Source organism: Pteropus alecto, unplaced genomic scaffold, assembly GCF_000325575.1.
Source record: "Pteropus alecto unplaced genomic scaffold, ASM32557v1 scaffold104, whole genome shotgun sequence".
Lineage (NCBI taxonomy): Eukaryota > Metazoa > Chordata > Mammalia > Chiroptera > Pteropodidae > Pteropus > Pteropus alecto.
This window is the reverse complement of record NW_006436664.1, coordinates 5,946,415-5,971,109: the sequence shown is the minus strand read 5'-3', so window position 1 is coordinate 5,971,109 and position 24,695 is coordinate 5,946,415. Positions and strand designations below refer to the sequence as shown.

Sequence of the window (24,695 nt, the reverse complement as noted above, 5' to 3'; positions counted from 1 at the left end):
TACACTTCTCAAAAGTTCATTGAGCATCTTTATAACCTATGTTTTGAACTCTGCATCTGTTAGATTACTTGACTCCATTATATCTGGATCTCTGTTCTGTACTCTCATATGGTTTCTGCTTCTTTGTCTTCCCATTTTGGATGCCTTTCCATGTCTGTTTCTAGGTATTAAGCGAAGCCCCTAAGTCTCCCAGTCTTATTAGTATGGATTTGTGAAGTAGATGTCCAATGGCACAATCCTAAGAGGGGTTCAGCTGCAGGCCAAATTTAGCCCAAGCCTCTACCCCTCCAGGACCACCTGCTAAGATTCAGCAAGCAAAATCCACAGACGCTGTGCTTATAGTTGCCTCAAAAGCCACACCAGAAATCGAGGGCAGCTGCCTCCACCAGTGTGAGTCTCAGCAAGGAGCACCTGACTCACTGAGAATACACCTGGATGTGGCTTGGGTGGGGACAAGTTGGGGGAGGCGGGGTTTCGGGGAATCCTCTGGAAGGAGTGACCTCTGTTATCCAGTTTGATGATGTCATAGCAATGGCGGTGCTGTGTCCGCACACTGGGTGGGAGTAGGACTCATCAGGGAGCAATGGATACCGCCAGCACTTCTGAACCGAGCGAGTCTTGCCTTGGTCCTCACTCCAACAATATCTCCCTGTAAATCCTTGGTGCCCCCTGCGCACAGCTGACTTGGCATTGGTACTCAGAGCGAGCAAGTCCGTCATCATGAAAATCCGCTAGCTGCCCCTTTAAGAGGCATCTGCTGCTGCTGCAGCCTCTGTCTCACTCAGCTGCTCTGGACCGGGCAGCCCCGTGTCCTCACCCCATCCTACCTTCTGCCGTTGCAGGGTGCTTTCTTGGATTTCTCCCTAGTTGTATGTCTTGTTCATCTAGATTCCAGGTGATTTTTCCTTGCTGTTGCTCCTTGTTTCTGTTACAACTTTGATTTGGTCACCAGAGGGATGAACAGAGCCTCTATCATCTACGCCATTTTTTTTTTTTTTTATTCCTAGTCATTTTTTATATGTGCAATTATTTGGTCAAAAATTTTAAGTACACATTCCCAAATTGCTTTTTAGAAATGTTGTACTAATTTACACTCCCAGCAACATTGTATGAAGGGTCCATTTTCCCTCATACCATTTTTCTACAAAGATATTCTACACCTAGTATAGTGCCTACTATCTAGCAGCTATGAAAGAAAACATTCATTGAATAATTTTTTTACAAGGTAAAAATGTAATCCCATTGTTTTAACATGTGTTTCTTGAAAAATCGGTGGCTTTGAACTTTTCTTTGCTCATTAATTTGATATTTGTATTCCATCTTTTGTGAATTACCTTTTTCTGTTCTTAATATAGGCTAAGAAAATATATTTCTACTCTTGCTTTTGAAAGCTCTTTATAATATTAAGGATAAAAGCCCTTTAGTAGGTATGATAGAGATATATTTTTAAATTAACTTTGTTTTTTAATTTTAGGTTATGATGTTGTTGACACGCACAAGTTTTAAAATTTAATATACTTAGAGATTTCTGGTCAAGATGGCTGAGTAGGTAAACACTGCTTGCCTCCTCTCACGACCACATCAAAATTACAACTAAACTGCAGAACAACAATCATTGAGAATCGCTTGAAGTCTAGCTGAATGGCTCCTACAACTAAGGACACACAGAAGAAGCCACCTCAAGACTGACTTGACAACTGCAAATGTGGCTGGGAACCAGAAGCATTAGCATCACTTGGGAATGTGTTAGCAATGCCTACACTAAGGCCCACCCAGAACTGCTGATCTGCCTTTTGTCCAGATCTCCAACTGACTTGCATGCATATCTAAGTTCGAGAAGCACTGCTCTATGAGGTACAGAGATGTGGAATGAAATAGCATTTAATTACATCTTGAGAGAGTCAAATAAATAAATAATAAATTAATGAATGAATAATAAATTTAATGTGCTTAGATCCATCAATCTACTCCTCCTTTAGGCTTCTATTTTAGTTATAATGCAAAAAAGACCCAAGACTGTCCCAAGATTACATAAATATCCACAAATTTTTTTCTAGTAAGTTATTAGATTGAAAGTTTTTTACTTCAGTTAATGGACCAAATCAGATGAACAAAATACATTTGTCAATCTCATTGCTCCTTGATTCTCCCTCATAACTTAGGAGTTTTTTTAAAAAAAGCAAACCACACTTTATTTAAATCAATAAGTAAACAAGCAACACACACACCATATCTAGAAAGTCAAAAAAATAAAAGTTATGTCTCAGCAGATTGAGGGTGGAAAGGCTAATAATCCAGAGATTAAAATTACTCTTAGAGAAACAATCAACTCCCACTTCCCAGGGATTCAGACCTGAGAATCAGCACCCATGATGAACCAGCAGATCTTGACCATGGTGCCTGAGGACAGAGAGAAGAAGTGACATGATCTTTACAGAATCCAGGCTCCAGGGCACATGGAGCATAATTGATTAAAGTCAGTACCTCTAATTCTATTTGGAAGAATTTTATTTGGAAGCTGAAGATTATTGAACTAAAGTCTAGCACATTTTATTTTGCTTATTTTTAACGTGAGTTCTTGAAGAGAGATGTAGAGAACAGTTTACTTTTGCTCCAGGCCTAGAACAATTGCAGCATGTATATTAAATTACTTCTAAGTTACATTTCGATATTGACGATTTGATGATCTCGTTCCTCACAGAACTGCAGTAGAGACACAAGACATAAAACCTGGAAGAAATATGAGAAAGTGCCTGAAATATGACACTCATAAGTGGTCAGAAAAATTAATATAAGGACCCAACTTTAAGATTCTCCAGCTCCAAAAGCCCAGATGTAAAATACTTTAGGAGAAGGGAAACCGAGCTCTATTTAGATATATGTTCTCTCAATTTTTGTCATATTTCATTATTTCGCTTAAGGATACAGGCCATACAGAAAAAACAGCAACAAGACCACAAATCTTTCAAACAATTATTTTAAATAAAATATTTGGTATAATGAATTAACTGGCATTCCAGGTACAGTGGAGGATGCTAAGAATCCTACTTGTCCATTACCTGTCAGAAGAATTTACCTAGAGATCATTCTGATTTTATTTAAAGGCAGAAACTTTCAAACATCTAAAATATTTAATTTCAAAAAAAGTACACTTTTACTCAGATTTTCATGAACACACCTTTTGTGCAACCTGATACAAAGCTGAGTGTGTGTGTGTGTGTGTGTGTTTTAAGACCGTAGAAAAAGAGGATTTTTGAAAGATTTTACAAAATTATTGGACTCCTTGCAGTATGTAAGTTAAAGTCCTTGTCTGCAAAGAATGCTGATGACTCAAGATGTCTCTAAAAAAAGTGATTAATCGAAAAAACAAAAACTTAGCAACTTCAAGTCTTTTTGGATACTCCTTCCATTCACAATACAACTGTCATCAATACTGTATGTTTTCATCTTCTGAAGATTGAATTTAAGACTTGAGAAATCCCTTGTCTTCTCTTAATCATTATCACATTAACCTTTAAGTTAGGTCCTTTTATTCTTTTGCTCAACTAACAAGTAATTAACCTTAACATTGACAATTACATTCACTATGCTGACAAATATGGCTTTTATAATTTTTCAACACCAAGTGTGTTCTCCTGGATAAAATTTCAATTTGGTAATTGGATTGCACAATCTTATTTACAACACTGAATAAGGAACTTCAGCTTAAAAAAATGAAAACTTCTGTGGGACTATTAACAGGTTTTTGTAAACATGCTTCCTAAAGTATTTGTTACAAATGTGCTCTACCAGATTTTTCTCTTTTCGACCCCTTTACACCTATTTTGCCACCCCCCACCCCCCACTGCTGGCACTACCAATCCGTTCTTCTGTTCTTTGTATTTATGAGCTCTGTCGTTGCTGGTTTTTTTTTTTTTTTAGATTCCACATATAAGTGAGACTATATGGTATTGGTCTTTCTCTGCCTAACTTATTTCACTTATCATAATGAACTCAAGGTCCATCCTTGTTGCAAATGGCAAGATTTCATTATGTTTTTTATGGCTGAATAATACTCATATACATATGTCATCTATATCACATTTTCTTTACCCATTCATTAATTCATGGACACTGAGGTTGTTTCCATAGCTTGGCTATTGTAAATAATGCTGCAATGAACATGGGGTGCATGTACCTTTTGAGTTAATGTTTTTGTTTTCTTTGAATAAATACTCAGAAGTAGAATTGCTGGATCATATGGTAGTTCTATTTTTAATTTTTTAAGTAACCTTCAGACTGTTTTCCATAGAGGCTGCATCAATTCACATTCCCACCAACAGTGCACAAGGGGTCCCTTTTGTCTATATTCTTGCCAACACTTGTTTCTTTTATTTTTTTATAATAATCATTCTAACAGGTATGAGGTGATATCTCATCATGATTTGGGTTCATATTTCCCTGATGATTAGTGATATTGAGCATCTTTTCATGTACTTGTTGGTCATCTGTATGTCCTCTTTGGAGAAATGTCATTTGAATCCTCTGCCCATTTTTTAATTGAATTGGTTTGGTTTTTTTTTTTTTTTTTGGTGTGCGTGTGTGTGTGTGTGTGTGTTGCTATTAAGTTGTATGAATTCTTTATATATTTGGGATATTGACCCCTTATCAGATATATGATTTGCAAATATTTTCTGCCATTCAGTAGGTTGCCTTTTCATTGTCGACGGTTTCCTTTGTTGTGCAGAAGCTTTTTAGTTTGTTGTAGTCCCACTTGTTTATTTTTGCTTTTGTTGCCTCTGCTTTTGGTGTCAGATCCAAAAAATCATCACCAAGACTGATGTCAAGGCACTTACACCTATGTTTTCTTCCAGGAGTTTTATGGTTTCAGGTCTTGCATTCAAGTCTTTAATCCATTTTGAGTTAATTTTTGTGTATGGTGTAAGATAATGGTCCGGTTTCATTCTTTTGCATGCAGCTGTCCTATTTTCCCAACAGCATTTATGGAAGTGCCAGACATTAACTGATGTGTTTTTAAGGAGAAAGAAAAGAAAAAAATTTGAAAATTGCCCCTTTATACATATACATCTCTAAAGTAGACAGTGATTACCAGGAGTTAGGATGTGGGGAAAATAGGGAGTGACTACTAATGGGTTGTGGTTTCTTTTTACGGTAGTGAAAATGTTCTGGAATTAGATAGTCGTGATGGTTGCACATAGTGAATGTAATAAAAACTTCTGAATTGTATACTTCAGAGGGGTTAAGTTTATGGTATGTGAGTTATATCTCAGTTTAAAGAAGAAAGAATGAAGTGACTTTTGGGAATTTCTTCCTTAAGATCGTACACATAGAGTTTTTAAGAAAGATATGCCAAAAGGTCACTGCATTCTTTTTTTTTTTTTTTTTACTGCATTCTTTTCTGAAAAGATATCTACATGTTTGCATAAAGGAGAATGAGTAATGTATACAAATCTCTTGTATTGCTTGTAAAACCTCCTGCTTCACTCTTCTGTTTTAATCTTCCTAGGAGTAGCTTTTCTCTGTTTAAGATCTGAGAGTACCTGGGTGAGAGCCATATTTCCTGCAAAGGCTAATGAGGTTAAGCCCCAGGAAGCCTGTGAAGTGGCCTCAACCTCTGCGTAGGAATCCCAAGAAAGGAAACATTCGGGAATCCAGGACCCCTTCCAACTCCTGGTGCAAAAGGCCTAGAAACTCCCATGGAGGATCAACCACAGACCCTGTGCACCCCATTCTGTTTGTCTCTTTGGTACTGTTGCTGAGCCCCAGCTGGGCCCAAGAGTGTCTAGACCCATGAAGTTCTCCACTTTAAGAGTGGGTTCGAAGCAGTGTTTGGACGTTGCATTCAGTAGGAAATAAAATGGCAGGTCCAGGAAACCCTTTGATTTGTGGTGCTAAACATTCTCTCTCATTATAGTTAAAAGAAACAAAATATGATATGGCCCAGAGAGAGAAGCTGCTCAGATTTTGGTATGTACAGGTAGCATAAGGTTCTTTTCTGTTCTCACTGCCTTAACCAACTTTCCTTCTCGTCTTTGCTCCTCTGATTTATCGATCCTTCAAGATTAAGAAAGGACACGGGCTCTGGGGACAGTCTCCTATATTTAATTCTTGGCCCTGCAACCTGTAACTATGGGCGAGCCATGCTGTCTTTCTGAGCCCTTTCCCTCATATGTTATATGGCGACAATAACATAGACTCTGGAGTTAGACTGCCTAGTATAAATCCTGGCTTTGCCATTTAATTATTGTCGAGCCTTGAACTTTCTTCTAAACTTTTATGTTCTTCAATTTCTTCTTTGAACTAGTATAATAGCATGTACTTATCTCAGAGGGTTTGAGGAGGTTTAAAATAATTCCTATAAAGCACACAGGAGAGTATCTGGCATATGGCAAAAGGGCAGATGTTCATCATAATGATATTGTTATCATTATCTTAGAACTGCCTGTCTCACTTAGAGATAGTGGGCCCCCAATAGCCATGTTTCTGTCATTGACAGTAAACCTCCAGCCATGGATGATGGGACCAGAGGAGGACATTTGACTCAAGCTGGCTGGGCCAGTCTGATTCTTCTGCTTAGGAATTTTAGCATAGATATGCAGAGACAGAGTTGGAAGCTGAGTCACTATCATAAGAGACAAGCACCCCATAATATTCCCACTGAGGTCCCTGGACCTTCTTTAACCTTAGAAGCCTGATAATTTAACTTCTCCTTGCATCCAGTGAGATACCCCAGTACTCGTGCAGTAATGTCTCCTTTTTTTGGTTAAGCTTTTGGTTATTTGTAAAAAAAAGAAGTTTCAATTAATACAAATATATGTACTTTTGTATTGTTAGTTATTACATATATATATACATAAAAGCTAGCGCTTAAGAGCCAACCCTCAGAACTGTGATAACACCAGCTGCTTTAAGGGATGAACCCAAAACCTCAGTAGTGTAACCCCATATGATTTATTTCTTACTTATGCCAAATATATTTGGCAATGACTGGGGTGGGGAGCGGCAGGGGGAGGCATTTTGGTAGTAGAGTCACTGCTGTATGCACATATTCAAGAACTCAGGCTCTTCTCACCTTGTGGTTCTGCCATCCTTTTTAGGACAGTCATGGAAGCCACAAAATTCAGAGAATTTGTAAACTTGAATGGTAAAAAAAAATGGCATCTTTATTTTCTCTAGCTTTTACTTAGGCAACAAACTGCAGCAGCATTAGCAGTACCCAAGACTTTGCTACCAAGAGAAAACACAGATATTTTCATGTTATATATTACAGTTACGGAATCAACAAATAATGTTTATACTCACTACCAATTCAAAATTAAGATAGTTACTAGACCCATCACTAGATTTAGTTATTTAATGTGTTAATAAAAAAAAAGCACATATATTATTGTATCACAATTTTAAAAATTCTGATACCTCTATTTCAATATGATTTGTTTTCTTTATAATCCTACCTTATATATTTAAAACATTATTCTGGAATTCAATATAATATCTGACCATTATTCCTCAAAAGTACATGTCAAAGTAATGAAAAAAAGGAAAGACTAAAACACTGTCACAGACCAAAGGAGACTCGGGAGACATAACAGCTACATACAATGTGGTATCCTGGACTAGAACCTGGAATAGAAAGGGGACATTAATGGACAAATTGGTGAAATCTGAATAAAGTCCGGAGTTTAGTTAATAATGATGTACCAACATTGGTTTCTTAGTTTTGGCAAATGTACCTCAGTAACATAAGATGATAACATTGGCAGAACCTGAGACTGTTTACATGGAAATTCTTTCTACTATTGCAATGGATTGAATGTTTACATCCTACCCAAGCTCGTATGTGGAAATTCTAATCCCTAAGGTGATGGTATTAGGAGGTTGGTTCCTTGGGAGGAGATTAGTGCCTCCAATGATTGGGGTTAGTGTCCTCATGAAAGGGGCCCCAGAGAAATCCCTCACCCTTTCATGTGAGGGTATAGTGAGAAGACAGCTGTGTATGAGGAGGTGGGCCCTTACCAGACATAGGATCTGCTGATGCCTTGATCTTAGACTTTGCCCAACTCCAGAACTGTGATAAATACATTTCTGTTGTTTATAAGTCACCCAGTCTGTGATACTTTGTTACAGCAGCCCAAATGGATTAAGACATTATCTTTGCAACTTCTCTAAATTTATTCCAAAATAAAAAGTTTATTCCATAGTACAAAATGATTAAGAATGCCTGCCCTAGAGCCTCAGATGCTATTGAAAGAGAGCAGAGAGAGCATAAGAATCTTTTGGGAAGATTTTGTGGTCCAGGCCTGTTGGCGGAAACATCTCTTTGCCCACATTCAGTCATGTGGCCTGTCCTGACACTAGGGGGTCTGGGAAGTGATAGCGACGCCTGGGCTGGGCAGCGACAAGTCTGCACTATGAAAGGGCGCACGACTCAGGTAGCCATCCACCACATGAGTTCCAGCAGTAGAGTCGCATATTTCCTATCAGTCAAGATTCTAATAGGAAACAGATGTTACACTCAAATTAAGAGATTCGAGGACGATTCATTTACAAGGCAAACAGTTCAAAGTGGAAGATGAGGATAACGCAGGACCAGGGCCAGCAGAAGCCCCGAAGGATCTAAATCTTCTTGAGGGCAGGGATAAGTCCACCACTGCGGGAGCATAGTAAGGAGCTCTTAATGGAGCCTCAACAAAGCTTTAATTAAATCGCAATACGATGGAATTTAAAAGTTGGAAAATATAAAGCAAGCTTGACTTTAAGCGGAAAAGTTAAAGAATGACTTCTTCAAGTACAAATATTTGAGTCAGAAAAAAACTGCATTTGAGTCCTGGCTTTGCTACTTAGTGAAGTAAGACTTGTTTTTGTAAATATTAAAACACTGAATATAAATATGTCCCTAATTGTGTTCCCTAGCTTTCCATCTCTGGCTTGAGTCTAGAGGTTTACTGCCCCAGAGCAAGAGAGAGCAGTTACCTGCCCTGGTTTGCAGGACCCTTGGCTGGTGGAGTAGTTAGAACATAGAGCTACCCTGACAATGTAAACAAGATATCCTTGCCTGCCCCTGAGACCTTGCTGTGAGGTAAGAATGGAGAGGGAGACTATTGTGCCACCTCCTTTCAGCTCTGATAGGCTGTGAGGAGAAGGGTACACGAGAGACGAGGAGGGCATGAAGAGATAAATGGATCTTGATTTTCTTTCTTCAGAATTTAGGTCTGGAGGGATTCAAGGTGTCAAATGCACTGAGGTGCACACTGATGATAGGGAGACACACTTGCTCTTGCTCAATTTTAGTAAGAGAGGAGAGGAGGCATCTGAAAAATGCAAAGGGAAGGGCTTACAGAAATGACCGACTCAGCCGGTTATAGATTAACCACACCCTATAGATCTCTAAATGGCGTTCTGGAAACTATTGCCATACCTACAAGACAAAGGATCTATAAATAGATAGGACCAGTGGTCTGGGAATTACTTTCCCCTTGCAGCCTCCACCCAAAACTCCCCCTCCCCATCCTGAGTGATGAGGTGCACACAAAACCTCAGACAAAGGAATCATGCACCCCTTGCATGGACACTGCAAGGGTATATAAGCTGTAAGAAATCTAATCACGGAGAGTTCGTGCTTTGGTGCTGTTAAGCCCCACACGCTCTGCCAGCTAATAAATTCTCCTTCCTCTAACAAAGTTTTCTGAGCATCCAATTTCCTCCATCAGGTGTCACTTCCTGCAACATTAGGGCACTGAGATTAATTGTCCAGAGAGTTGCCACTTGCTAATAGCAGTTCAGCCCAATCAGACAGACAGAAGTCTTGAGGTTTAGCTTTCCTTGGGATATGATCAAGGCCCAGAAAAGTCCCCAACCCTCGACCCTTCACAGAGGCCAGCATGTCTTCCACATGTAAAGTACCTAGCAGATATTAGCATTAAGTATGTTGACTATGTAGAGATGTTCTTGGGACTCAGACTGTGCTAGCTAATTACTGCTTGGCTATTGCCCATGGGAACATAAGTCATCGTCCATGGGAACATAGGTCATCACCCATGGGAACATAACATTCTAACAATAAGCTTTCTGCTTCTGTATCCCCACTTGCACAACTGACCTGTGGGTTGACAGTTAGTGAATAGAAGAAAAATAGACCTTTGTGTTTAAGACAGAATGAAGAATGGGATTTAGGGCTTAAAAACCCTGTACCTCTACATTTCGGAGCTGCTTAATTTGGGGTCTGCGTACCCCTGGCAGACCCTGGTGGCTGAATAAAGAGTGTGCCTCCTATAACTCACTGATTTCTGGTGGTCTGTGTGTCTATCAGGGGCTGGTGGCCACAACAAGACAGAACTTTGAAAAGATCTATACAAACTTCTCCACACCTACAGATCTTAGAATAGAACATATCATGCCCTGTGGTCCACTTTCCTATCTTCACGTCTGGGATGATTTCTGTCTGGGCCTTCTCAGAAGCAGAGAGTTGGGCCAAATGACCTCTTGAAGTTTCTTTCTGCTATCTAATTAAGAAAATGTAGTGAAATATTAACTCTTATATATTCTACAACCACATTTTTTAATCACTTGTCCGACCTTACTATTCACATAATTTCCTTTTCCTTGTAATTTCTAAAAACGAAAGTCAGAACATGTGTATCCTCATTTTAAAGGCATCTAGGCAGCATCGCTAAACTAAATTATTAAAGATATTGCTTTCCCCCTCCTGCAATTAACTGAATGAGGGCCTTGTATAAACTTGGTATGGGAGGGTCTCAGAAATTTGAGTAAAAACTACCATCACCTGCTACAGGGTTCTCTACAACATGGAGACTGAAGTGAGGTCTGGTGTGGGCCAGCATCATGGTGCTCTTGAGGTGCTAAAAGATGTTCAGTCTGGCTGTTGGGATTCATGGTTTGGAAGCTTCCGTGAAGGGCTGCGGAGGAGACAGGACAGAGAGTCACCAATCTCTCCTCTGTTTTTTTTCCTGGTCACTCAGAGAGATTGCATTCCCAAACTCCATAGAGATAGGAGTGGCTGTGTGACTCAGTTCAATGGGATGCAAGTGAAAATGATGTGTACGTGTCTGCCCCTGAAAAACCTCTTATGCAATTGTATTAATTTCCTATTGTTTCTGTAACAAATTACCACAAACTCAGTCACTTAAAACAAAGCAAATTTATTCTTACTTCCAGAGGCCATTAGTCAGGGTGTTAGCAGGGCTGGTTCCTTCTGGAGACTCCAGAGGGGAGTCCATGTCCTTGCCTTTTTTAGCATCTGAAGGTCTCCTGCATTCTTGGTTCATGACCCCTCCCTCATATCACTCCACCTTTTTTGATCTTCACATCTATTTCTTCCTTTTTTGACCTTCTTGCCTCCCTCTTATATGAGATACTAGTGATTACATTTAAAGCCCGCTCAGATAATCCAGGATAATCTCTTTATCTCAAGACCCATCTGCAATGTAAGGTAACAATCACAGATTCTGGAGATTAGAATGGGGACATCTTTAGGGGCCATTAGTCAGCCTACCATAATGATTATATACTCTTTGTCTCTCTGACCATACCTGCCAGTTGATTACAGAGAAAGGTAAAGCCAAAGGAGATGGATGAGACACACAATAGAAGGAGGCTGAGTTGCTGAATGACTGGGTAGAGCAGACTTCCCCTCCTGACCACACTGGACTATGAAATGAAGGAGAAAAATATTTTATTATGTTAAGGTCTTGTGATTGATTAAATTACTGGCCCCAATGCTCCCACCCTCCCTGTGTCCACACTTCGCCATGGCCCTTTGTACTTCCTGGCCCCTTGACTTTGGGCTTGACCTTGTGACTTGCTTTGGCCAATAGCATGGAAGTAACTGACAGTGTACCCAGGCCTGAAGACATTGCTTGTGCTTCTGATTGTACTCATTTGACTCTCCATTGCCATAAGCCCAGTCTAAATTAGCTAAACTCCAGCTGACCCACAAATCTACACTTCATAATGAATGGTTGTTGTTTTAACCTAATAAATTTTAGGGTAGTTTATTAGATAGCAATGGCTAACTAATATAAGTGCTGAGATTTTAATTTGTTTATTACAGCAGTTAGACTAAAACAGGGGCTGGGAGAGTAACTAAATGAGGGAACTGAAAGAATAGAATGCTATGGCCAGAAAGTGGGAAGTTGGAATCTATTATTGTCAGATAGCAGCTCTCAGTGACAGCAAGATCTAGGGTGTAACCATGGATGGGAATGTATAAAACTGAATGGAGGCAAAGGTCACTGGAGAAAAGCAGATCAAAGATAATGACAGAACTTAAGTTTGAGTAGAAGAATGCAAGCCGAGTGACTGAACCACCACTGAATAAGGGGAACTGGTTCTGAGACTGGAAAGCTGAGCACGAAGTAACTTTGGGAAGAAGAAAATTTAGAATTTCTAGAATCACCCTGTGAATAGTAAGTAGGAGTGGGAGACCTCCTCCTAAATCCTGTTGTATGGAAACAAGGGAAGGGTGAAGTAGCAATTGGGAGATGAGATCTTTACTTGGAAAGAGAAGTTGTCTTTAATCTCAGCTGTCTGATTCAGTTCTCCAGGAGACAGGCAACGAGGATGGAAAGACTTCATTGAACCATAGATGTTGTGAGACTATACTAAAGCTTTTCCTGAGTAGAATAAAGAACTGTGGCACTGGCTGGGTACCTCAAAAAGGCCCAAATTAAACACGAGTAAAAAAGTGTCTTCTATTAGCACATTTATTTGAAAATTGCTTTTGTATCAATTGGCTTATTTCATTGTTTCATAAATTTTAAAGGGACAAGAAATAGCATGAGCCCATTCTTTGTCAAAATTAAGTTTGCTGATAACAAGACAATTCTAAGATAAGTGGGCCCGCCATTTGAGTGCTCCTAAAAAGGATCTGGAAGTGCTCATACACTTACTTCTTTCTGCAGTTCTAAAGACATCCTGAGGATACAAAGTTAATTTTTCAGCAAAGTTGCCAAAAGCTGCCTTCTGAAACAGACTATACACCTGCCTATCCTTATTACAAATGACATTGAATGGCACATTTCTAATTTCAAGTAGTCTACGTGGTATGGTAGGCAGAATAATGGCCCCAAAAGAGATCCATGACTTATTCTCTGGAACCCTGTGAGTATGTTACCTTACATGGCAAAGGGGAATTAAGTTTACAGTTAGAATTAAGTTTGCTAATCAGTTGACCTCGAAATGGGGAGACTATTGTAGATTATACTAGGTAGGCCAGAGAGATAGCAGTGTGTGAAAGACTCAGCCCAACATCGCTGGATTTGAAGATAGACGAAGTGGACCACAAGTCAAGGAATGCGGGCAGCCTCTAAAAGCTAGAAAAGTTGAGGAAACGGATTCTCTCCTAGAGCTTCTAGAAGGAATACAGCCTGCCAACACCTTGATTTTAGCCCCATGAGACTCTTTTTCACTTCTGACCTCCAAAACTGTAGGATAATAGATATATGTTGTTTTGAGCCACTGAGTTTATGGTAATTTGGTACAGCAGCAATAGGAAACTAATATATATGGCTTTCCTCAATTCTGTGAGCTATTCTAGGATGCTTTCAATAAATCCTTTTTACTTACACTAGTCTGAGTTGGGTTTCAGTCTTCTGCAATTCAATTTACAAGGATGACTCACTATAAAACGGTACTTCTCAGTAGGGACAGGAAAATAGATCTCTAGAAATAAAATACACATATTAAACCTTAAAGATATCATGACAAGATTGCTTCTGCATGATGACTAAATAGAAAAAATAGAAAGGATTTGAAGAAGTGTGATAAAGTAACATTTGAGGGTAAATTTATTTCTCTGAATTGAACTGTAGATTAAGGAGCATGTGTTGTAATTTCTGATTTTTATTTTTGACCCATGAGTTATTTAGAAGTATGTTACTTGGTTTCCAAATATTTGGGCATTTTTGAAATATTTTTCTGTTGTTGACTACTGATTTAATTTTATTGTGGTCATAGAACATACTTCATATTATTGAATCTTTTAAAAGATATTGAGACTTGTTTTATGGCCCAGAATATGGTCTATTTTGATAAATGTTTTGTGTGTCGCTTAGGTCACATTGGTGATAGAGTTGTTTAAGTCTTCCAAAGGCTTCCTGATTTTTCACCTACTTGTTTTATCAGTTGTTGGGAGAGATGTTGAAACTTCTTTTTCTTTATCTTTTTTTTTTTTTAACGCCTACAGCACCTGGTCTTTCTAGATGGTCTCCCATCCAAGTACTAACCAGGCCTGACCCTGTTTAGCTTCCGAGATCAGACGGGATCGGACACATTCAGGGTGGCATGGCCGTAGGAAACCTCTTACTATAACCATGTATTTGTTTATTTCTCATTGCAGTTCTATCCGTTTTTGCTTCATATGTGTCAAAACTCTGTTACTAAATGGTATTTTGCTGATTATAGAATTTTAGGTTGACAGGTTTTTTCCTTTTATTCATGTAAAGATATTGCTCCACTGACTTCTCAATTGTATTATACTGTCATTCTTATATTTGTTTCTCTATATAAAATGTATGTTTTTATCTCTGAATGCTTTAAGATTTTTTAAAAAATTATTGGTTCTAACATATTGATTATGATGTGCTTTGGTGTAGTTTTCTTCACATTTTCTTCTGCTCGATGTTTGTTGAGCTTATTGCATAATCTATAAAAAAATTCAGCCACTTAGTCAAATATTTTTTCTGTTTCCCTCCTCCTTTTGGAGCTCAAATTTAATGTATATTTTAGGCTTCCTGAAAGGTGTTCCATAGCTCACTGATGCTTTGTTCAATTTTTTCAGTCTTTTTTCTTCTGTGTGTTTCATTTTGGATAGTTTTTTTTTGCTATATCTTTAAACTCACCAGTCTTTTCTTCTTCAGTGCATAATCTGCAGTAATCCCATTGAATGTATTTTTCATTTCACACATTGTATTTTTCCATCAGTACAAGTTTGATTTGGGTCTTTTTTTATATCTTTCATGTCCCTACTTACCATGCTCATCTTTCCTCTATCGTTTTGGAAATATAGAGTACAGACAGTCCCTGACTTGTGATTTTTTCAGCTACATAATGGTGTGAAAGTGATACACATTCACTAGAAACAATAGTTTGAATTTTGAATTTTAATCTTTTCCTAGGCTAGTGAAAGGTGCTATAATACTCTCTTGTGATGCTGGGCAGTGGCAGGGAGCCTCATCTCCTAGTCAGCCACATGATCATGATAGCTAACAACCAATACTCTACAGTGTATTCATTGTGTTAGATGATTTTGGCCAACTGTAGCCTAATTTAAGTGTTTTAAACATGTTTAAGATAGGCTAGGGTAAACTGTGAGGTTCTGTAGGTTAAATGTATTAAATGCATTTTTGACTTACAATATTTTCAACTTATGATGAGTTTATCAGGATGTAACCCCATTGTAAGTCAAGTAGCTTCAACATTTATAATAGCTGTTTTAATGTCTTTGTATATTAATTGTATTATCTGTTTCTTTTCTAGGTTTCTTTCTATTGATTGATTTTTCTTTTCAATATTGGTTATGTTTTCTTCTTTGCATGCTTCGGTTCGATATCAAACACTGTGAATTTTATCTTATTGGGTGCTAGATTTTTTGTTGTCTTTTAAATATTTTGGGGGATATACAGTTAAGTAATTAATTTGATTCATTTGAGGCTTGTTTTCAAACTTTCTTAGGTAAGACTAGAGCAGCTTTTAATTTAAGATAAATTTGATCCCATTATTACTGAGGCAATAGCCCTCTGAGTACTCTACCTGATGCCCTGATTTTGAAGTTTCTTCGCTCTGGTTTTTGAGATGAGAATGTAAACTATTATCAGTCCTGTGTGAGTTTCAGCAGTCATTTTTTGGTGGTTCATTCTCCCAGGCTTGATAGTTTCCTCATATCAGTACTCAGCTGGCAACCCTCTTCAGATCTTTGATCTCTCTCTCTCTTTCTCTCTCTCTGCATTAACCTCTGTGGTACTTTCCTCTGCAAACTCTAGCTACTGAGTTTTCTCGAATTCTCAACTCTGTCTCCTCAACTCAAGGAAACTCCAGGACTCTGCTTAGTTTCCCCCTTCCTGTGCTACTGCCTGGATATTCTCTCTAGGCAGTAAGCTGGGGCAACCATGGAGCTTATCTCTTTTGTTTCCCTTCAAAGATCATTGTCCTATGCTCCCTGTTGTTCAATGTCTGAAACTGATGTTTCAAATATTTTGTCCAGTTATTTAGTTTTTTAAGGAAGACAGCAAGTTCAGTTCCTGTTTCTCTATCATGGCAGAAAGCAGAAGTCCCTGAAGCCATATTTCAATTACAGATGTGCTATTTTTCCCTGAGCAAGTTAGTTAACCTCTTAGACCGCATGTCTTCAAATGTTTTTTTTTAAATGGACTATTTTTTAAGAGCAATTTTAGGTTCACAGCAAAATTAAGTGAAAAGTACAGGGATTTCCCATGTACCCTGTGCCCCTGCACATGAATAGCCTTCCCTATTATCAACATGCTTCGCCAGAGTGGTACATATGGTACAACCGATGAACCTACATTGACTCATCATTATTACCTAGAGTCCATAGTTTACACCAGCATTCATTCTTGATGTTGTATATTCTATGGTTTCAGACAAATGTACAACACGTACCTACCATTATAGTATACAGAGTAGTCTCTGCCCTAAAAATCCTCTGTGCTCCATCTGTTCATCTCTTCTGTCACCCCACCCTCTGTCAACCACTGAGCTTTTTACTGTCTCCATAGTTTTTCCTTTTTCAGAAAGTCAGGTAGTTAGAAACACATATTATATAGCCTTTTCAGATTGGCTTCTTTCACTCAGTAATATACATTTAAAGTTCCTCCATGTCTTTTTTATGGCTTAATATATCATTTCTTTTCAGCACTGAGTAATATTCCACTGTGGATGTATCATAGTTTATTTATCCATTTACCTATTAAAGGACATCTTGGTTACTTCCAGGTTTTGGCAATTATGAATAAAGCTGCTCTACATATCTGTGTGTAGATTTTTGCGTGGACATGAATTTTTCAACTCCTTTGGGTAAAAATCAAGGAGCACAATTACTAGATAGTATGGTCAGAGCATGTTTAGTTTTGTTAGAAATTGCCAAACTGTCTTACACAGTGACTGTACCATTTGCATTCCCACAAGCAATGAATGTTGACCCACATCCTCACTATCATGTGCCATTGTCAGTGTTCTGGATTTTGGCCCTTCTAATAGTTTTAGTTTATATATCTCTGATGACATACGATGTGGAACATCTTTTCACATACTTATTTGCCATCTGTACATCTTCTTTGGTGAGGTATCTGTTAAGGTCTTTGGCCTATTTTTTGATTAGAATGCTTATTTTCTTATTGTTGACTTTTAAGAGTTCTTTGTGTATTTTGGGTAACAGTCTTTTTTCAGATATATCCTTTGCAAATATTTTCTCTCAGTTTGTGACTTACCTTTTCACTTTCTTGACAGTGTCTTTCACAGAGCAGAAAATTAAATTTTAATGACGTTCAACTTATTCTTTTTTTTTCATGAGTCGTGCCTTGGTCGGTTGTATCTAAAAAGTCATCAGCAAATCCAATGTCATTTGGATTTTCTCTTATGTTACCCTCTAAAAGTTTTATCGTTTTGAATTTTACATTTAGGTATATGGTCCATTTTGAGTTAGATTTTGTGAAGGGTATAAGATCTGTATCTAGATTAATTTTTTTGCTTGTAGATGTCTAGTAATTCCAGCAGCATTTGTGGAAAAATCAAGTGATTTAAATGATATTTATATGTGCATAATAAAAATGTCAGTTGTGTGGATGTCCCCAAGCCCTTTGAAATTCAAATAACGTTTGGTTCAAATACTTATCCCAGTGTCTCTGAGGCTACTCTGGGGCTTAGTCTCCTCTTGATGTCTCCTGGTTGAGATCTTGCTTCCCGTAACATTATGGCCCCTCTACTCAGTGTTTTTTCTCTCTTTTCCCCATCTCATCCCCTCCCAGAGACTGCTCAATCTCTTCTTCCTGAAGCCCACTCCCCCATACTATATGTGGACTGATATTATCAAAGGACAAGAGCCATGGCGGAGATGATGTTCTAAGACAGAATGACCTAAATTGAATTTTAACATTTGTGAACTTAAAAATCCCTGGTCCAGTCCTTCCTATGGAGAAATCACTCTGTATCTCTTACCTCTAGCTTGTGGTCTCTTGGTATTGTGCTGGGTCTCTCTTGGGGTCACTGCTGGCCTATATGACACCTTTGTGCACATTTAGAAAAAGGCATTTTTCCTTCAGGAGTTTTTGCAATTTACAGCTCGATATCAGAAAGTGGGCCAGATCTCAGCCCCAGTGCCCACTCATCTTGCTTTAGTGCCCATCCTTCCCTAACTTACTTATGTTCAATCCCCCAAATTCTCATTCATTTCTTGTAGAGCAGTTTAGTTCTTCCTGTATTGGCTCCAGGCCATCCAAGTTATTCCCATAGCCCTCATTTTTATAATTAATTTTAAAATGTGCTCTTAAACTTTAACAGTTATAACTCTGGAAGGAACAATAGAGTGTTAAATTTTTCCCCTTACTACATGTACCTCATGATGATGATGGTGATAGTAATGATGAAGATAATGATAATAGCCCTTAAGTAAATATACTTAAGTCATTACATGAAGAGAAAATGGTCTTTTCCAGGAAAATCAATCATCATTTCTTTGACATGTAAGAGATTGTATATTATATACCCGTTTGCTACAGAAATCAGAGTCTATAAAGTGTTCTAAGGTCTCAAAATTAAAAATGCTTAACTCTGCATATGCATTTTATAAATGTATATGTATGGCAGAAAGCCAGAAAGTTCCTGGAAGACAACAGGATGTTGGCCCAGCTTTATAAAGCATAGGTTGCTATAGTCATCACATTCTTTAACGTACAAAGGGGAAGTAAGAGACATGGGCCATATCTTTGGCATACTGTATTTCTGCATTTCTAAGATGCACCAACAGCATTTGGGGAAAACAAAAAAGGCAGCGTATTAAATGTTTATACCAATGATAAGCTACATTTTGATTTTAAAACTTTAAAATAAGAACAATGAAATTATATCTTAGAAGCAAGGAGTACTGTACTTTCTGTTTAGGCCCTCTGTAGCACGTTTCTCTATATCCTGAAGGAAAAGCAATTTTGATAATATCATTGCTAAATATATGCACAATAGTCTTTCAAATAGAAGCCATAGAATCAGAATACTCATAACTAGACATAATGAACTGAATAGTGTTTTTATAGACTCAAACTATGGAATATGAAGAATTTGGAGAGGACATGAATAGTAGAGACCAACTTCTCTAAGCCTCAGTTTTCTCATTGATAATATAGGTAAAATAAAGTACCACCCTCATAAGATTGCTATGAAGATTAAATAAGATAATACATGTAAAGCTATTAACATAGTGCCTAGAACATAATACTGTCTACTGCTCTGCAGAAATTCAGAAGAAACTACAAAGAGAAGGCTGGGGATTATTTATTTCTGGTATTATTCAATCAATTCAACAAATATTTAATGGCCATCTACTTTATGCGAAGAATTGGACTGGGAGTGGCTCTAAGAAAAAATAAAGTGCTGTAATTGTCTTAGGAAGAGAGAGCAGATGAGAAATATTGGATATATTATATTTTATTAACTGAAATTTGTTTTTAAATATTGAGTATACTATACTTAAATTATCAAATATATTAAACTTTAAGTATTATGTTACATTGCTCTAAATGTACATATTTAGTTTAATGTATACTATTTTATATACATGACTTAGAGATAATTTTGTATTTGTTAATAATGCTAAACAACGAATGTTTTATTTTTAAGTATTACTAACCATTGCCTCCCCAAGAAAATAGCAATAAATGAGCCAACTGGAGTAGAGCCCCCATCTCTAATTACTGGGCTTTAGGAATAAATAAATCAAGAACTACATCTTACATCTGAAACAGCAGACTTAGAGATGTACTAGGACGGAACAGATCCTTGTTCCTGAGGGTGAATGAACTTGTAGGACACTTTAAGATTAGACGATATCCTAGGTATGTGTAATAGCCAGTCTCCAAGATGGCCTCAGTAATCCTTGCGTGGATAACTGCAGCCTCAGCCAAGATCTGATTGCAACTTCATGAAACACTCCAATCAGGAAGTTCCTGGTCAATCCATTTCCAAATCTCTGACCCACAGAAACCATGAGAGAGAATTTGTGATTATTGTTGTTTTAAGCCACTACATTTTAGAATAATTTATTACTGATACAGAATGTATTGATGTTGAGTGAAAAAAAGGAAAAAAAAATCTACATTAAAACCCTCTGTTGGAATGCTTTACACGCTCCACAGAACAGAATAACCCATTACACAATTAGTCACAAATACAGTCCTTGAGTTGTTTGCCCAAACACACAAGTATTGTCTAAAACATGTCTTCTTTGTGGCAGTGAGATCCTGCCTCCACTGTGCTTGGCTGAGTTCGCAAATCTGTTGTAACCTGTAGCTTTCTATCACTTCTCTGGCTCTCCTCTCTTGCTAAGCTTTGTTTTCTGACAGTCATTAAAACCTTCTGCCACTGCCACAGCTACTGCTGCTGCTGCTGGAAATGCCATAGCCACCTTGGTTTCGTGGTTTGGCAAAGTACTGGCTTCCACCACCACAGGGGCCAAAACTTCTGCATCCAAAGTTTCCTCCTTTCATGGATCCAAAATCTGAAGATTGGTTGTTGTAATTGCCAAAATCATTGTAGCTTCTGCCACCTCCAAAACTGCTTCCAGCATCACCATATCCATTATAGCCATCCCCACCCCCACCATATCTTTCACCACCACAGCTGCCACCAGAGCCTCCTCTACCATTGAAGTTTCCCGCATGACCAAAGTCACCAAACCACCTCCACCACCACCACCAAAGGTTTTAGAACCACTTCGACTGCTTTGGTTGGATGAAGCACTAGCCACCTCTTGCTTAGATAGGGCTTCCCTTACTTCACAGCTGTGGCCATTCATAGTATGGTATTTCTGAATGACAATCTTGTCTAGAATCATGATCATCAAAGGTTAAAAAGCAAAGTGTCTTCCTGTTGCTACCTCGGTCAGTCACGATTGTGACTACTTTAGATTTCCTGTACTGTTCAAAATACTCTCTCTGGTGATGTTCTTCAGTGTCTTCTTTAACATCACCAATAAAACTTTTTCACGCTTAAGCAGGTACCAGGTATTTGAAAATCTTCCCTTGAGACAGCCTTCTTTGGTCCCACAAGTCTTCCATCGACCTTATGTGGCCTCGCATTTATGGCTGCATCCGCCTGCCCCACAGCACCATGCACGACAAACCCAAAACTTCTGGAGCGCTTGGTGTTTAGATCTTTCATCAGCGCTTGCACAGTCCGTGAGTGTTCCCCATCGCTCAGAATGGCTCCTCAGACTCTCATGGGTTGTTTCAAAGCCCAAACGGCGGACAAAGAGCTTCTGTGGCTTTGGGGGCTCTTTGGGAGACTCTGACTTAGGTTAGATGACTGCGGGAGAGGAGACTTTAACAATTTACTCTGTAGCATCCACTGACAGAAAGGATAACCTGATTTTTAAGAGCCAATTGACTTACTTTAACTAAATCAAAACTCAAACATACACCTATTAAGAAATTAGCTGAGAAAAACCAGTAACTTTAATCTCCTATTTTTTCTTTAAACGTTTTCTTTTTCACTTTGAGGAAATCCCTTCTGGGAGCTACTAGTTACTCTGAAAAAACATTTATCAGAAGTTCAGTAATTCCTTCTATTTCACCTCAGCTCTCCCCTTGGAACCAACGCGTGCCTCTGACCTCCTGTTATGACTTTAAGGCTAAGCTAAGCTCTCCCTCTTTGCTCCTGCAATACTTTGAGGGGTTTCCCAGCTACCTGTGTGGACCTAGGGAACTATGTCACTTTCATGTAAAAATCCCTACATGTGAATTGTGTCAAAGATAGAGCAGCAGGTCACAGTAAGATTAATTCCAGGATAGGGTGTGTGGTGTGAGTTGAGGGTATTTGGGAAAGCTCCCTCCCAAAGACCTCTTTCCTTTTGTTTCCCCACAGAACCCATGATCCCATTGTGGACAAAAAAGGAGCCACACACTAAACCTGACAAGCTCAGGGGAGGCCTGCATGGTGGGCCTTACAAACTCAGAGACTGAAAACAAGCACCTAGGATGGTCTGAATGTAAAAATTCCTAACTAAAAGCGAGTCATGGCGAATCATGTCCTAGGCCTATAGCTTTCTTGACAAAGGTCAATCTCTACCTTAAATGAGCCTGTCTAATGCCTTTTTGCATCTAAGATAACATACCTTTGAAATGTCAGAGCAATCTTCTTTTCCAGAACCCTCAAGGCACAACCACTGGCACCAGAGCAGGAGACCACAGAACACCTCTTTGTTATCTTGTTCTCCACATATCATCCCTACCTGCTATAAATGTTAATTATTAACTATCCTTACCCACCAATGTAAAAGAAATGTCTCTCCATTTCACTTTTTATCCACTTTCAGAGATTTCTCCTCTTTGCTTTCTCTTATCCCCTTAATCTACCACCCATGGGTTTCATGTGACACTCCTTACATCTCCTCCTTTTATTCTAATGTGTATAATAAGCTGCCGAACAGCCTTCTCTAGAGCATTTTCTCAATCCAATGAGATTTTACTTCCTGGCAATTGTCATCAGTTGGGCTCAAATAAACTCATAAAAATTCTCTACAGGTTTGGACATTTCTTACGTTGATACCATCCTTAGATGAGTATGATTCTGTCACCAATTATGATGTGTGGGTTTTTTCCCCACACCAAGCAATTCTCCAACTCCAGCTGGGCATCTTACAGTTCAATAGAATTCTGACACTATCTACCTGGATTTAGCATCAGATCCTACAGGTTAGGGGATCAGTCCTGCAAGATTGTCCGCACTCAGATGACAATCGCAAGTCCAGGCTATTACCTGTTCTTCTGACCGACTGGTCAGAAGAAGGTCCCAAGACCCAGTTCCTGGGTTCAATTAATTTGCTAGAGTGGCTCACAGGACTCAGGAAACTGGTTTACTCACTAGATTACCAGTTTATTACAAAGGATATTTTAAAAAGACCTGAACAAAAGAGCTTCTGTCCCCATGGAATTTGGGGCCTGACACAATGTATGTGGAAGCATTCTTGTTCACCAACCTATGAGCTCTCTGAACCCCATCTTTTGAGGTTTTTATGGAGGCTTCATTACATAGACACGATTGATTAAATCATTGCCCATTAATTCAACCTCCAGCCCTTCTTTCATCCCTGGAGGTCAGGGAGGTAGACTGAAAGTTCCAATCTCTAATCACCTGGTTAGATTTTCTTGGCAACCAGCCCTCATCCTGAGGTAGGTCCAAAAGTCACCTCGTTAATATAACAAATGACACCTTTAACACTGTCCTCACTTGGGAATTCTAAGGATTTTAGGAGCTCTGTGCTAGAAACAGGGATTAAGACCAAATATATATTTCTTATTATAAATTGCAATATCATAACGAGCCATCATTAGAGGGCTCCAGGATTCCTTTATTAAATTGTATATAACCTTGTCGAAAGGATATTTCATTTGCCTTACAGATCCAATCTCCACCCTTCTTAACCCTGCTGGGTAGAGTGACTAACCCGTATAGTCTGGTTCAATGCCTCTGACTTCCAGTTGGGTTTGACCAATGAAGATCCCCAGCGGAGATCAGAGGAAGAGAGTACAGTCAAGGTGGTGTTATAATTGCCCAACTTCACCCCCAGAAGGTCACCTTGGGCTGTCTGAGTCCCATGACCAAAGGTCACAGGTCCTCTTCTGTCACACTCCATGTCTCTGGAGAGTCTGCTCCCTCTCTTCATCGTTCCAGTCTTAAGGGTGGGAATAGGTATCTTGTTGTCTCCCTACACACTGCACACACTTGTGTAAATAGTACCTTTATTAAGCCCACCTTGAATTATCCTAATTTGAGTGCGCCATCTGTTTCCTCTTGGGACTTTGACAGATATATCGTGATAGAAGCAATTTACCAAACTATCATTGGGTATAAACATCCAATTATAAATTAGGTTATGAGACTGCATTTCAAGGTATAACTACATAAATTTGTGCTCAGAGGGAATGGGACATAGGAGAAATAAACCTTCATAGAGAAAAAAGAGAAACAACACAATGAAACCAGGAGATGAGAGAGAGAGAGAGTGTGTGTTAGTTTTAGTTTTAATGTTACAAGGGATATAATTATATTTTGGACCCCTACCTGGTAGAAGTGACATATATTCATGACATATAGATATCATGAAGCATGTAATGGGTGCTCAATGACTGTGGAATAAATGAATGCATGGATGAATAAAACATGGATGAATTCTGGGTAACATTGCATAAAAAGATAAGGATTCTACTTTTAAACACATGTATGACAAACAGTGAGTTCACATTAGAAGCTGCATTAGCTCCGATTGCTGACAGTGTGGGCATACCTGTTCTATCCTTGCAGGTCCCTCAAGGACTATCTGGAAGGGCTACTGGCTACCAGCAAAAAGAAACAGGGAAAGAAAAAAATAGAAAATACAAATTTCAAATTACGCACATTTTTCTATCTTTGTCATTGGCATTTTTTTCACTTATGGTTCAACCAGCTCAAAGAAA

General features: G+C 38.6%; 1 protein-coding gene and 2 pseudogenes across 1 annotated transcript in view; all 3 read right to left on the bottom strand.

Moving 5' to 3' along the window:
- SNX6 (sorting nexin 6) overlaps window positions 1–11,285 on the bottom strand; it is a 61,330-nt gene extending 50,045 nt beyond the window's left edge. Inside the window, exons 1-2 of the mRNA XM_006913483.3 lie at window positions 11,170–11,285; window positions 2,663–2,730 (exon numbers count right to left, since the gene is read on the bottom strand). Coding sequence (XP_006913545.2) covers window positions 2,663–2,730; window positions 11,170–11,285 — 184 coding nt within the window. The remainder of the gene's footprint in view (window positions 1–2,662; window positions 2,731–11,169) is intronic.
- Window positions 11,286–14,194: 2,909 nt separating this feature from the next.
- On the bottom strand, window positions 14,195–14,313 carry LOC112481120 (annotated as a pseudogene).
- A 6,275-nt stretch (window positions 14,314–20,588) lies between these two features.
- LOC102897035 lies at window positions 20,589–23,905 on the bottom strand (annotated as a pseudogene).
- Window positions 23,906–24,695: the final 790 nt, after the last annotated feature.